The 15,625-nt window shown below is 41.7% G+C and overlaps 1 protein-coding gene across 5 annotated transcripts in view; it reads left to right on the top strand.

Moving 5' to 3' along the window:
- Positions 1-12,273, top strand: part of PAM (peptidylglycine alpha-amidating monooxygenase) — a 262,921-nt gene extending 250,648 nt beyond the window's left edge. For 3 of the 5 annotated variants that reach the window (XM_075932069.2, XM_075932066.2, XM_075932067.2), the window contains 3 exons: positions 3,400-3,603; positions 6,816-6,872; positions 11,422-12,273. In XM_075932069.2, coding sequence (XP_075788184.2) covers positions 3,400-3,603; positions 6,816-6,872; positions 11,422-11,603 — 443 coding nt within the window. In that variant the 3' untranslated portion in view covers positions 11,604-12,273. The remainder of the gene's footprint in view (positions 1-3,399; positions 3,604-6,815; positions 6,873-11,421) is intronic. The other 2 variants (XM_075932070.2, XM_075932068.2) reach the window with 1 other exon arrangement.
- The last annotated feature ends 3,352 nt before the right edge of the window (positions 12,274-15,625 follow it).

Below are 15,625 nucleotides of genomic sequence, written 5' to 3'. Positions count from 1 at the left end.
GAGAGTGAACCCAAAGTGGAGTTGTGTGGGAGAAGAATGGAACAGATTTGACAATGAGGAGAAGGGATTATAGAAAATTGGGGAGCCTCCACCAGCCATGCCCTGGCTGACCTGTAGCCTCTCCCGTTTCAGGCACATCTGCCTTCCATCTCCATGTGTCGCTGCACCCTTCTATCCCCATCCCAATGTGTCTCTTCAGCTCTCCTCTCCATAATACCTGGGGGTTTGCTGAACCCAAAGCTTTTGGTAACTTCACTCTTTGCAAGGTGGTGGCAGGAAGTGAATCAGTGGGGATAACCAATAGATAACTGATGCAAGCAAACAAAGTTGCTTTCACTCACAACTTCTACTTTATTTAGTCTCCAATACTTACACATGTCTGCAGCAGGTTAGTAGAGAACACCAAGTTAACTCAAGTTGAATGTTTACCCAAGGTCTCAAGTGGATATCTGTAGACTTTCAGTGTCCAGTTTTCCATCTGCAAGGGAATTTAAGAGGAGTCCCAAAATGTCCAAAGTATCCCAAGTATTCCAGTGTCCACTGAGTTCAGACCTCTTCCCCTTTTTTTACCCAGTTTGTTAGTATTAAGTAACTTATTTATTAAAATAATTGCTGAGCACAAGTTGTGTGGAGGGAATTTTCTCAGTGAACCAGCTGTATTTCACATAGCAATAGTTAACTAACTTAGTTAACTGAATGCTTCAGCAAAAATTCAAGTCAGGAGGGCACAGGGTCATATTTACTTCTCATTGTCACTCGCTCCTCCTCCTCCTGGTCTGTTAGTTGTGCTAAGGCAGTAGTCACTAACCAGTAGATCGGGATCTACTGGTAGATCTTGGAGCCTCTGACAGGTGATCCTCACTAGTTTGGCCAAGAGGCTCTCAAGTGCTGGCATTTCAGCTGCCCCTTCCCCTCACTGCTGCTCATCTCCTGCCCTTTGCCTTGGAGCTGCCTCCCCCCTGGGAGCCTCCTGCTTTCTGGGTAGGAAAGGGGGAGGAGGGTGCTGATGTCAGAATGCTGCTTCTCCTATCCTTTCTCCAGCAGAGAGGGGACACAACAGGACTTGGGATGGAGTTTGCAGGCTGCTTTAGGGAGTGGGCCAGAGCCAGGGCAGGGGTGAGCCTCCCTTAGCCCCATTGCACCACCAACAGTGCACAGCTGGAGCCCACATCCCAAACTCCTCCCCAGTCGTGAACCCCCTCCTACACCCCCGGCCTTGTCCTGGCCCCGAGCATCTCTGCATCCAGACGCCACCCCAGAGCCTGCACCTAGAACCCTCCTCCTACATCCCAACTGCCTGCCCCAAGAGCAGCGCAGAGCCCCTCTCACACTCCAGATCCCTTAATCCAAGACCAGAGCCTGCACCCCAACCTCTGCCCCAGCCTGATGAAAGTGAGTGAGGATGGGCAAGAGAGGGAGAATGGAGTGAGCAGGGCGGGGCCTTGGTGAAGGGGTGGGAAGGAGGCGGGGCAAGGGTATTTATATGTGAGGTAGATCTTAGATTGCGCTTAAATTCAGAAAGTGATCTCGTGCTTAAAAAGGGTGGAGACCACTGTGCTAAGGATTCAGCAGCTGCCTTTCCAGTTGCTTTCAGCAATGAGCATAACAATTGGTATGCCAACTGTGAGAAGTGGACTGGGCATATTACTGGACTGTAAGCTGCCAAAAAACTCCCCCTAAAAATGGGGTGTGTCTTGCTGTTTGGGGTGGCAGGAAGCACTACATGTGGAAATGAGGCCATACAGGGAAAACATTGGGAACTGCTGCTTTAAACTCAAGCCAGCTGGCCTGTCAGGGGCTATGGGGTTGAAGTTTAAGTGCTGCTGATTCTCCAGCTAGTAAAGCAGTGGGCATTGGTTGCTCAGAGCTGTCAATACAATCACTCTGTGTAACTCACCATTCTACTGTTCTCACCTGACTAAGGCTAATTCAAGTGTAGATAACTCATGCAAATGCCCCAGTGAAGACAAGCTCTGACAGGTTTCTGTGGCTCATTTTAGATTGGAGAGTTTCATACTGGCACCTGGTAATCATTGACTGTCACATCTCCATATAAAAGATGAAGGAGACTCTCTTCTGCATTATAGAACTCTCTGGACTTGCCTGGACTCCTCAGCCAATACTTAGGCTACCACTGGTAGAAAATACTGAACTGTACATAATGTTATTGGAGTTCATTCATAACATTACCAGCAGTACAGATTTACTAGCAATACACACACACAAGATTTCACAGCTGAAATTGTACATTTTGGGGATCATATTATCAAGCTCCTGTCTGGGTATGGCACATGTTCCTCCTTGATAACTATAGCCTACTAGTAGCATCAGCTTCCTGCTATTCATCCTCTGCTAAAATGTTCTCCTTGATTTCTGATGATAGGAAAAGAAGTGGGCATAAATTGCAGCAAGTGAGGTTTAGTAAGGAAAAACTTCCTAACTGTCAGGGTGGCTAAACACTGGAATAAGTTGCCTAGGGAGGTTATGCAATTTTCATCACTGGAGATATTTAAGAGCAGATTGGACTGACATCTATCAGGGATGATCTAGATCAGGGCTACTCGACTTCGGAAGCCCCGGGGGCTGCAGTTGTACTCACAGCATATGCCAAGGGCTGCAACTTATGTGTGGTTGCATATACATACAAATATATGTGCAAATATATGCAAATAGTTTATTTCACACTGACGGCCATGAATACAAAGATTAAGGCAAGACTATACAACACACAGGCCCCATTTAAGTCAGTTCTGCTGATATTAATAAAATGCAATATTTACCCAATTTAACAGCACTTTTAATATGAGCAATGGTAGCCCAGGAATTTAACTACTAAAATGCATATCAACAAAAGACCGTTATATTGACTACTTTTTGGTTTTGGCCCCCACAACGTAAGCCCAAATTGCGCCACGGGCCACAAACAAGCAAGCTGCGGGCTGCCTGTGGTCCGTGGGCTGCATGTTGAGTAGTCCTGATCTAGATGGTGCTTGGTCCTACTGTGAGGGCAGGAGAATGAACTTGATTATCTTTCGAGGTCCCTTCTGGTTCTAGTGTTCTGTGATTCAGGATTTTCTCATCATTCAAATATTAGAATTCTTTAGGAGTAACTCTCCCTGACATTTCTCCCATCTCCATCCTCAGACCCCCAAATATTAGAGAACTACAGTGCACACTGTAATATTATCAGACCTTTAGATAATGGTATCTCCAACACCACCTCCTCCATGGTTCTTGAGATGACACGAGCAGTTGTTAAGAAATCATGTGAGAATGTTATTTTATAGTTTTAATGGTGGTATTCATTACTGAAAATTACAGCTGTATTTTTATGTTCTTTTCAAATATGTTGCTTGAAATGTTAAAACTACCAATGTGAATTCTCTTCTTTCTTTAAAGAAGCAGAGGCAGTTTTAGAAGCCAGACTGAAAAACAAACCTGTTTCAACAGAGTCTCAAAAGAAGTGGGAAAAACATCACATGGTTGAGCAAGCCAGCCCTGGAATTTCCTTTGTTCTTATTACAACTCTTCTAATTATTCCTGTTGTTGTCCTGTTGGCAATTGCTGTACTTATTCGGTGGCGTAAGACAAGGGTCTATGGAGGTAACTATGAATAACTCTTGAATTCAAGAACAACAGACGTTATCCACAAATGACTGCATCTGCAAATACAGGTTGGACATCTCTGGTCCAGCACCCTCGAGCCCTGACTGGTTCTGAATGAGGGAATTTTCCAAACCACAGGAGGTCCCCTGCTACCATTTCCCCAGACCACTTTCCCTCCCCGCTGCTAGCCTTCTCTTCCTCCCTGCCAGGCTGCCGGGCTGCTGCAGCCCTGGCAGCCTGGACCATCTCACCCTCATTATCAAAGCTGCCATGTCCCTGACCCCGCTACCGGGGCTGCCGCATCTCCAGCCCCGGCCCTGCTATTGGGGTTGCCGCATGTTTGGCCCCAGCCTTCCTACTGCCACTGCCACGTCCCTGGCCCTGCTGTTGTGGCTGCCGTAGCCTCTGCTGCGTTACTGGGGCTCCAGCACGGGTCTCAGTCCCAGCACCTCCAGGCTTCAAGCTGCCAACCCTCTTGCTCCTGGGGCTCCCAGACAGGATCCCTGGTTCAGGAACACCTACATTATTGTATCTCAATAATTGTATTATCTACAATCTACATTATTGTATCTTTTTCAGTATTTCCTTCTAAATTTTCCTTTTAGTTGCTATCAGAGTAAAGCTGGTTCTGAAAACTCAGAGCCTTCTGATTTTAATTATTTTGATATATTTAAAAGTCAATGTATAACTTAATTACAAATTCTTTTCACATTGGGAGCTCTTGAAATATTTCTTTCTTCAGAATAAGTGCAGCTTCTTAAAAAATGTGACAGATAAATATATAAACAATATTACAGGATTTCCCTGTAATAAACAAATTGCAGACATTGACAAAAAATTGTGAGGAGTACATAAATGGAAGTTTACTTATTGTCCTATGCATTTCCTGAGTCAGACATATGTTTCCATTATGTATATGCCTTCATCCCTTTGAAATTCAGCTGTGACCTCCCTAATGTGTAGTAATAGTACTTAAAATAAGTTGTTCTTAGTTCATACTGTAGTAACCTATCATAGCACATTTTACTTTCTTCGAAACTGTCACACAAAGTAACAATTAAATATTCATTTTTCAGGTTGTCTGTATGGAGAAAAAAAGATAAAACAGAATAAAATATACCTGAACTGTGCAAATAATATAGTTCCACCACTGTTAGAGACCAAATGAAGAAATATGAAACACATAATGTGATGAGCATAATTCAGCAATCTAATACCATTAACTAATTAAAATCCTCCTACAAAATTCATAAAGTTTCAAATGCGGTGATAATGGGGTAGAAAGTCTTGTTTGGAAATCTTTAGCCTTGAAAAGTAATACTGCATGAGTGGTATATTTTTGGGGGTTAATATTGAATATGCTATGAGATCATAGAAATCACATAGGGATAAGACCTGTTCAGTCTACTTGTCCCTCTCCCAGCCTGGAGTTTTGTTCTTTACAGTGCATTTTTACTGTATTTTTACAATGGTTAAAAATTACTTTTGCAAATTCATAAATGCTCATTTATGAATTACACAAAGTAGTGTGTAGGAAAAAAAAAAACGACTTGCTTGAGGTTTTTTGTTTTCCTTTGGATTTGCAATGGGGGAATCACTATAATTTCCAATAGCTCGACATGGCGAAGTCAGGATGTGATATACCTTGACTTTAGCAAAACTTTTGATACGGTCTCCCACAATATTCTTGCCAGCAAGTTAAGGAAGTATGAATTGGATAAACAGACTGTAAGGTGGATAGAAAGCTGGCTAGATTGTTGGGCCCAATGGGTAGTGATCAACGGCTCGATGTCAGGTTGGCAGTCGGTTTCAAGTGGGGTGCCCCAAGGATCAGTTCTAAGGCCGGTTTTGTTCAACATCTTTATTAATGACCTGGATTAGGGGATGGATTGCACCCTCAGCAAATTTGTGGATTACACTAAAATAAGGGGAGAGTTAGATACGTTGGAGGACAGGGATAGGGTCCAGAGTAATCTAGACAGATGAGAGGATTGGACCAAAAGAAATCTGATGTGGTTGAACAAGGACAAGTGCAGAGTCCAGCACTTGGGACAGAAGAATCCCAAGCATTGTTACAGGCTGGGGACCGACTGGCTAAATAGCAGTTCGACAGAAAAGGACCTGGGGATTATAGTGGATGAGAAGAAGCTGGATATGAGTCAACAGTGTGCCCTTGTAGCCATGAAGGTGAATAGAATATGAGATTGCATTAGGAGGAGCATTGCCAGCAGATCTAGAGAAGTGATTATTCCCCTTTATTCGGCTCTGGTGAGGCCACATCTGGAGTATTGGGCCTCCCACTACAGAAAGGATGTGCACGCATTGGAGAGGGTCCAGCGAAGGGCAACCAAAATGATTAGGTGACAGGAGCACATAACCTATGAGAAGAGGCTGAGAGATTTGGGCTTATTTAGTCTGCAGAAGAGAAGTAAGGAGGGAAGTTCCAAGGAGGATGGAGAGAGGCTGTTCACAGGAGTGACGGATGGCAGAACAAGGAGAAATGGTCTCAAGTTACAGTGGAAGAGGTCTAGGTTGGAAATTAGGAAAAACTATTTCACTGGGAGGGTGGTGAAGTACTGGAATGGGTTACCGGGGGGGGGGGGTGAAATCTCCATCACTAGAGGTTTTTAAGTCTCAGCTTGACAAAGCTCTGACAGGGATGATTTAGTTGGGGTTGGTTCTGCTTTGGGCAGGGGGCTGGTCTCAATGACCTCCTGAGGTTTCATCCAGCCCTATGATTCTGTTATTCTAAGAAACGTGTAGATCATTGAAGTATGTGCCATGGGTCTAGAGTGTTTCAAGAGCAGACTGAACCACTTGCATGTCCAAATGAGAACAGAAGTATAGTACTGCTCGGCATGTCTTGCTGCAACTTACAGCATGCTAGAATATAATTGTCCAGGCAGTAAAATAGAAGAAACTCTTCTTCTCCAGCGATAGTCTTCACATTTCAATAGCCTGCAGCAGAGAAAGTAGTTCTCAGATCTTTGAGACTTTAATAATTTTTAATGGATGGAATGACACACAGAAAGAATGGTATAAATTGAAAATAACAGTATAACATTTTTTCCCATTCAACCATAGACATGAAATTGGATAATATTATTTTTTCTCTCAGCTGTTGATCAGCCTAGTTCAGTATCCAAAAATACGTCCGTTTCAGAATAGGGTCATTGATGCATATTTTGAAATACGCTTTATCTTTCCAGCTGATGCTGAACACAAACTTGAATCAACTTCAGGAAGAATATTGGGCAGACTTCAAGGTAAGTAAAATACAAGATATGGTTGACTTTTAAGAGTCCAGTAACATAGATTGTATTCAGATAAGTCAACACAGAAACATGTTTGAGATCAAGTGCTTAATATTTAATACACTATTATTGGGAGTGGGATTTTTCAAGAGGTGAAGTGGGGAAGGCTCTGCTTTTCAGCTTTGCTTTTACTATAAATGTATACAATGCCTTTCTCCAACCACCATTTATCTGTCCACTTAAGATATCTGCCATTCCTGCTGAGAAGTGGTAGCTGTCATAGTAAGTTATACCAGTTTCTGTTAGAGAATGAAATGACAGGCTGCCTCTGGAACTACTATGTTCAAACTGGTAAGGACACAAAAAATGCTGTTCAGACAATTGTTATAGCTGAATCCTAATGGACACTCTAAAAAAACTTTGGTTTTGTGTGCCTTCTTTCCCAAAACGGTTCATGTGCTGAACTTCTTTGAGGATTTGGGAGAAGATGCTTTTCATAGAATCATAGAATACTTAGAAATGGAGGGAACCTTGAGAAGTCATCAAGTTCTGTCCCTTGCACTCCTGGCAAGGACCAGGACCAAGCACCATCTGGATCATCGTTAACTGATGTCTGTCTAACCTGTTCTTTAAAATCTCCAATGATGGAGATTCCACAGTCTCCCTAGGCAATTTATTCCAGTGCTTAACCATCCTGACAGGATGTTTTTCCTCAGGTCCAGCCTAAACCTCCCATTCTGTAATTTAAGCCCTTTGCTTCTTGTCCCATCATAAGACGTTAAAGGAGAATAATTTTTCTCCCTGTTTGTATCATGTTTTTAGGTACTTGAAAGCTGTTATCCTGTCCTCTCTGTCTTCTCTTTTCCGGGTTAAACAAACCCAGTTCTTTTAGGCTATGTCTGGACTACACTGAAGTTTTGAAAGAGAATATGCAAATTCTGCGGGAATTTGCATATCTTCTTCCGCTTTCAAAAGTGAGATCGGAACTTTCGAAAGTGAAAGTAGTTGGGGCACATTTTTTTCTGCAACCTCCCTCCCCTTTTTCAAAAAGCAACACTTCCTCAAAAAATGAGGTTTACGCGACTTTTCAAAAAAGGGGGCGGGGTTGCCGAAAAAATCATGTCCCGATTACTTTCCTGCGGAATTTGCATATCCTCTTTAGAAACTTCAGCGTAGTCTAGACGAGCCCTCAATCTTCCTTCACAGATCATGTTTTCTATACCTTGAATCATTTTTGTTCCTTTTCTCTGGACCTTCTCCACATCTTTCCTATAATGTGGTGCCCAGAACTGGACGCAGTAGTCCAGTTGAAACCTAATCAGCACAGAGTGGAGTAGAAGAATTGCTTCTTGTGTCTTGCTCACAACATTCCTGTTAATACATCCCAGAATGATGTTTACTTTTTTGCAAGTGTCACTCATGTTTAGTTTGTGGACCAGTATGACTCCTTTCTGCAGTACTACTTCTAGACAGTCATTTCCTATTTTGTCTGAGTGTAAAGGGATGTAAAAGGGATGTAAAAGCCTGTTGAATCAGTTAACCGATTAAACATTAGAATAATCAATTAACTGTGATACCAGGCAGGGGACTGTTCCAGCCTGGCTGAAGCAGCCCACAGGGCTGCCGACTGTCAGCACACGCAGGGGTCCCAGATCCACTAGCTCCACAGGGCTGCCAGCCTGTGTGGGACTGCCACTTCCCAGCCCACGGCACAGTGGGCCCAGTGGGGCTGGAGTAGCCCTCTACCCTTAGAGGACCACAAGGTGGGAGGCTGCTCCTGGGTGCCTGTTAACTGTTACCCAGTAAGTATCACCCAGTAAGAGTGATGCTTATTGGGTAACCTGTTCACCAGTTACCTATTCACATCCTTGGTGTGCTCCTTCTTAAGTGGAGTAGTTAGCATTTGTCCTTTATTGAATTACATTGTATTTACTGTATCTCCAGTTTCCCAGAACATTTTGAAGTGTAATTCTGTCCTCCAAAGCATTTGCCACCCCTCCCAGATTGGTATCATCGACAAACTTTATAAGCATACTCTCTATGCCATTATCTAAATCAGTGTTTCCCAAATAGTGCGCCGCAGAACCCTGGGAACCCGATCACTCCTTCTCCCCCGGCTCCTCCCTCCCCCCCCCCCCAAGCAGGTCTTAGGGGCAGGAGGTCCGGGGAGTTGCCTGGAGCTGCCATTTTCAAGGGGCCGTTGGCTGCTACAATCTTAGGAGCAGGCCGGCTTTTTTTTTTTCTTGACGGTTTTTCCACCTTTGGGGGGGGGGGGGCCTCGACTAGTTCCCCCCAGTGGTTTTTTTGTTAAGTGTTCGTGGCCAAATAAAATTGGGAAACACTAATCTAAATCATTGATGAAGATTTTACATGGAACCATAAAGTGGTTCTCTGCAGAGCCCCACTTGTTGTGCCTTTCCAGCATGACTGTGAACCATTGATTATTACTCTCTGAGAATGGTTATTCAACCAGTTATGCACCCACCTTATAGTAGTCCCATGTCTATGACTTCCCCCTTATCCACAAGGCTTGTTATCCTATCAAAGAAAGCAATCAGGTTGGTTTGACATTATTTGTTCTTGATTACTCCATGCTAACTGTTATGTATCATTGTATTATCTTCCAGATGTTTGAAAATGGATTCCTTAATTATTTGCTCCATTATGTTTCTTGATCTGGGGTTTCCTGGGTTGTCCTTATTTCCCTTTTTATACATGGACACTACATTTGCCCTTTCGTAGTTGTCTGAATTCTCATCCATCTTGCATGACTTTTCAGAGATGATAGATAATCTCTGAGATACCTCCTCTGTTAACTTCATATGTATTCTATGATGCATTTCACCAGGTTGGTGACTTGCAGACATCTAACTTTTTTAAGTAATTTTTAACTTGTTATTTTCCAATTTTAATTTCTGAACCTACCTCCTTTTCTCCAGCATTCACTGTGTTAGGCATCACCACCATCCTTCATGAAAACCGAAACAAGTCATTAAGTGTCTCTGCTATTTTAATATCTTTTGTTACTGTTTTTTCCTCTTCATTGAGCAATGGACCTACTCTGTCATTGGTCTTCCTCTTGCTTCTAATATATTTGTAGAATGTTTTTTTTTTTTTGTTACCCTTTATGTCTCTCGCTAGATTGAGCTCGCTTTGTGCCTTCTCTTCTCTAATTTTTCTCCTACATATTGCATCATTCAAGATCTCCTGTAGTCTCTTGCTATACTTCCTGTCTTTTTTATGCAGTAGAATAGTGTGCTCTTGTGCCCTTAATAAAGTCCCTTTGAAAAACAGCCAGCTGTCTTCAATTGTTTTTCCTCTTAGTCTTGCTTCCCATGGCACCTTATGTACCAGTTCCCTGAGTTTGTTAGTCTCCCTTCTTGAAATCCATTATCTTTATTTTGCTGTACTTCTTTCTACTAGGGATGTCCCTGGTTAGCTGTTAAGATCACCCTTGCCAGTTGATGCTTACCGGTTAGCTGTTGGCCTGATATGGGCGGGAGCTGATACAGTCTGGCCATGCCCACTGTGCCATGGGCAGGGAGCCATTCCAGCCCAGCCAAGCCCACCATGCAGTGGGCATGGAGCAACTCACGGCACAATGCATTGGGCCCAGCTAGAACAGCTCCCCGCCCTTCCACAGCACAGCATGATGGCCCTGGCCTGGCCCAAACAGCCACACCTACGGTGGACCCCGCCTGGGTGGAGCAGCCTGCAGTGTGCCCAGCCAGGCTGGAGCAGCTCCCCATCCTCCCAGCCCGCCACAGGATTCCACTTACACGGTTAACCAACTAAATGTTACATTTAGCCAGTTAATTGATTAAATGGGATTTTATATCTCTCCTTAGAATCATGAACTCTATTATTTACCCAACCTGCCACTTTCAAATTCTCAGCCAATCCCTTCCTATTTGTGAGAATCAAATCACAAACAGTCTCCCCTTAGAAGCTTTATTCACCTTCTGAAATAAAAAAGATTGTCTTCAGTACATTCCAAGTACCTCTTGCATCATCTGTGCCTTGCTTTGTGTTACTTTCCCAATACATTTTCTTGATAGTTGCAGTCTCCCATCACCATCAAGTCCTGTACTTTGTGAGTTGTTTAAAAAAAGCCTCCTCCACCTTTTCTTCCTTGTTAGGTGGTCTGCAATAAACCCCCCTACCATGACATCACTCTTGTTTTTTACCCCTTTTATTCTTATCCAAGAGACTCAACAAGTCTGTCTCCTATGTCCATCTCAGTCCAGATGTGTATATTTTTAATATAGAAGGCAAAGCCTCCCCTTTTTTCCCTGCCTGTCCTTCCCGAGCAAGCTATACCCTTATATACCAATATTCCAGTCATGTATATTATCCCACCAAGTCTGAGAGGTACCAACTATGTTGTTGTGTTTATTTACTAGCACTTCAAGTTCTTCCTGCTTATTCCCCATACTTCTTGCATTAGAACACAGACAACTAAGATACAGATTTGATTTTGCCACTCTTTTGGAAAAAAGGTTATTGAAGTGAATAATGATTCAGTAATGGAAAGTTTACCTCTGGTATTTCCTTTCCACAGGAAAAGGTAGTGGAGGCCTTAACCTTGGGAATTTCTTTGCAAGCCGCAAAGGCTACAGTCGGAAAGGGTTTGACCGACTTAGTACTGAAGGGAGTGATCAAGAAAAAGATGAAGATGATGGTACAGACTCAGAAGAAGAGTATTCAGCTCCTCCACCTCCAGCAGTGTCGTCTTCATCCTGAAACCAGCCTTTGATTTCTACATTGACCGATTCTACCAAGAATACCAGATTCCTTTTCCCTTTCGCACGTTTAAGATTTTGTGTATTTAATTGTAAACTGTACTAGTCTGCGTGGGGCTGTACACTGGGATTTTTGGTTTTAGTTTGGTTTTAGTTTGGTTTGTTTGCTTTTTTTTAAGTGGAGGAGTGTGTGGAAGTTTCATATCAGTGCCGTTGTCTTTATGTGAACATCTTAATAAAGAAAACAATCCTCTTTTAATGGCAGTACTGATTTAAAATAGTAGTATTTTCTCTTTTTAGTTTTGGGACCTTTTCTGTATTTGTAAATAAGTCCCATGATCTGATTTAGCACAATATTTTCCTCATAACATTTTAGTTGTCAATTTCTTTCTTTCGTGCCTTTCCTGTTCAATATCCTTAAACTATTGCAGTACAGAGAAAATACAGTGCCACAAGAAAACAAAGCTGCTAAATCTTCTTCTATTTTTTTAAATCACTAACATAATATTGCATTGAGAGAGAGAAAAAAAAAAGTCTATTTAATTCTTTTTTTCTTCCTCCTTAGTTGATGTGTTTCTGAAATGTCTTATTTTTAGATAGTATTACTGTTAGAATACTATTTTCAGAGGCTGAATGTAATTTGTGTAATAAAGTGTTCGCAGAGCATTAGCTGTCAGAGTGTACTTTGGAATTTTTGCATATTTGAAGGTTTTTTTGTATACTACTTTTGTAACAACTACACAGACCACTTCATACAGAGAAAAAAGTGCTATTTTGTATGAGTTGGAAGATACTTTGTTATGTAGCAGGTTTAAAGGAAAAAAATCAAGCCTAATAACTTACATTCATGTGTAAAATCAAGCAAACATTTAAAGAAGAATCTTGCCTGTATATAAAAAATGTAGGGTATTTATTTTAATAAAACATGATCAGAGCTAAGAAGAAACCTGTGTCTCAGATTGCATATGCAAAATAATTAGTTTAGGCAACTAATTAGTTTACTTATATAACTGATGCTCTAATTTCTCTAAATTTCCTCTCCCATTCATACAATATAGTGTTCATTTCTGCAATATGACTCACTCTTTTATGCATGCTAAAGACCTGCTAGATAATTATGCTGAATGCATGCGTCATCGAAAGTGACTCATGTGTGTGACGTTGTCATGATTAGTCAGTCTCCTTTGAGGATCAGAGGCATAGATTAATTATTTTATTTAAAATATGCACATGCAGGCGAAGAGTACAGAGCAAAAAATCACTACAGGGGCCTATGAAATAACTGTCATTACATGCACTATAACAGGCTGTAACTAGTGCTTAAGGAGGTTTCTTGGGGACATATTGCTGGAACACAGAGGCTATGTCTAGACTGGCATGATTTTTCACAAATGCTTTTAACGGAAAAGTTTTCCATTAAAAGCATTTGCAGAAAAGAGCATCTAGATTAGCACGGACACTTTTCCCCAAAAAGTGCTTTTGTGGAAAAGCATCCATGCGCTTTTCCGCAAAAAAGCCCCGATCACCATTTTCGCGATTAGGGATTTTTTGCGCAAAACAAATCTGAGCTGTCTACACTGGCCCTTTTGCACAAAAGGACTTTTGCCCGAATGGGAGCAGCATAGTATTTCCGCAAGAAGCACTGATTTCAGACAGTAGGAAGTCAGTGTTCTTGCGGAAATTCAAGCGGCCAGTGTAGACAGCTGGCAAGTTTTTCCGCAAAAGCTGCTGCGTTTGCAGAAAAACTTGGCAGTCTAGACACAGCCAGACTGATTCCTCCCTAACCAGATAAGGCCTTTTACCTCTTTTCTGAGACGAAGGACAAAAAACTTAGATTACTCTTCTTAGAAAAAACAAAGGTAATGATAACTCTTCAGGTATAAACTCCCAAAATGCAACAGGTAATCAAGCCATTATAGTGCTGATGCCATAGCTTTGTGTAAGTAGTGGAGTTTTTTCCCCTAACAATGTGACTCTGTCTCATACTTGGGGCTCTGAAGAGTATTTGTATTCTTTTGGGTGAAACATTATTATAGCTGTGCAATTTGCTCCCTCCTTAAATCTGAATATAAGCAAAAACAATGAGAATTCAAGTAGGAAGAAATCTTTAAAAAAAGTACCACATAACCACTGAGGGTACCTAATTAGGTGCATAAATGTTACCTGGCTTGTGATGTAAGAGTTGAACCTCTCTAGTCCGGCACTCTCTGGTCTGGTAACATCTGTGGTCCAGCTTAATTTTAGTTAACTGGATGTGCACTTATGCTTGTTGCTAAGTTTCTTGCAGTCCCATAAACTTTGTTTACAGTTGCCAGTGTTTTGTTCTTCTGTTTGCTCTAAATTACCCCTAAATATCTTCTAAGAGCCCAGTAATCAGTAGAAGTGTTGGTAATGCCTCTAAGCGTAAGCATGGTTTTTATGCTCTACCTACTTATTTCCTTTTACCAATACAATAAAAATGTGTAACAACACTAACACTTTGTTTTGAAGAAAGCTTATAAGCCTCGAATAGGCACAGGCTTGTTTAAGGTTTATCAGAACAGTCATACATGATTAAGCAGCATTGCAAATATTGTTCCATTTATTCACCTCAGTGAAATAGAAATAGAGACCCCCTTGCTACAGTACTGACTTCCCATAGTTCAGCAAATTATCTGGTTAAGCACCAGTCATGTCCCAGGGGTGCCAGACTAGATAGGTTCAACCTGTAATAACATTAGTGAACAAGCCATGGTGTGTTCTATTTAATAATGATTGCACCTGAGCACATGCACTTTTACAATGATGCTGGTCTAAGCCTGCCTATTTTTCTGATGTTTAGATTTAGCAATTGTGAGCTCACTGTGGTGCAAGCCTCCCCCCAAATGATTGAGATCAGGCACACTATGGCTCCGCCAGCCAGTCTTGCATTGCTAGCTCTCGATGAAGACACACACACAAAGAGGTGAGTTGCGACAACAGCTGTAGCGCTGCCTAGGGAGACACTGCACTTCCACAGCTTTTCCTACTCAAGGCTGTACTTTAATAACATGGTCTAGCCTTAAATGAGTAGAGATTCAATAAAAGGAACTCTTTCTTTGTCATGGTAAAATGAAATGGAAAAGTCATGCAGGAAAACAGTGAAGTATTTTTTGTACAATTCTGTTTAATAAACCAGCAGACCCTGAATAACCATCTGTTATCTACTAGAAGAAGAATATTAGTTATTTGATGTGAAAGTAAAATTGGCTTATATAGGATGTGCCCTTTTATCTCAGTGACAACAGATGTCCACTAGTTAACAGATACTGCTTTTTTTAGTAATAAGCACTAGAGGAAATGCCAATTTCAAGCCTTCAAAAATCATGAGACTGACCATATGGTGTAATTAAAAAATGGTCTTGTGGATTCACTTTTTCAGAGCTTTTATCAGCCACTGTAAGGGTGACACATAATTAAAAAGCTCAAAAATCTCATATAATCAAATGGCTCTCTGAGCTGGGGCTTTATGAAAAATACCAAATATTTTGAGAGTTGGGAACACTAAATAGAGAAAGGTGTTGTCTGAAGAACTGCAATGATCCTCTCCCATTAGGGAATGCTGCCATAAACTTCACATAAGGCAGGGTAGAAGCCAGCTATTTGTCCCTTACTCGTGTTGGGAAGAGCTCAGAGAAGTGGACCCTCTGACTAAAGGTGGTGCACAATGAGCAAACCAGGAGGCACTTGTAGGTTTCTGGTAGAAGAGCCGACAGACCGACCAGCATGAGTCTGAAATGTGCACCCTGACCTAACCACTACTAAGTCACCTGAAGGTTTCTCAAACAAAATTACCATCCCAGTTAAGCAGCTGTCTTTTCTATCAAGTATCATTAGGTGTAAATTGGTTCCCTAGGAGGCATCTTGATTAAGAAGAGTTTTCCAATTAAGCAGTGCAGTGTAGTAGTTAATGAGGATTTATAGATCAATGCAGCAAATTGCAACAGTTTCTTGCTCTCCACTAAGCCAGATTTATTTGCATCCTTTAGAGAACTTTGTTTAGTT

Source organism: Pelodiscus sinensis, chromosome 6 (genome assembly GCF_052426305.1).
Source record: "Pelodiscus sinensis isolate ZL-2025 chromosome 6, ASM5242630v1, whole genome shotgun sequence".
NCBI lineage: Eukaryota > Metazoa > Chordata > Testudines > Trionychidae > Pelodiscus > Pelodiscus sinensis.
Note: the sequence above shows the minus strand (reverse complement) of the source record. Positions and strands in the feature narration are given on the sequence as shown.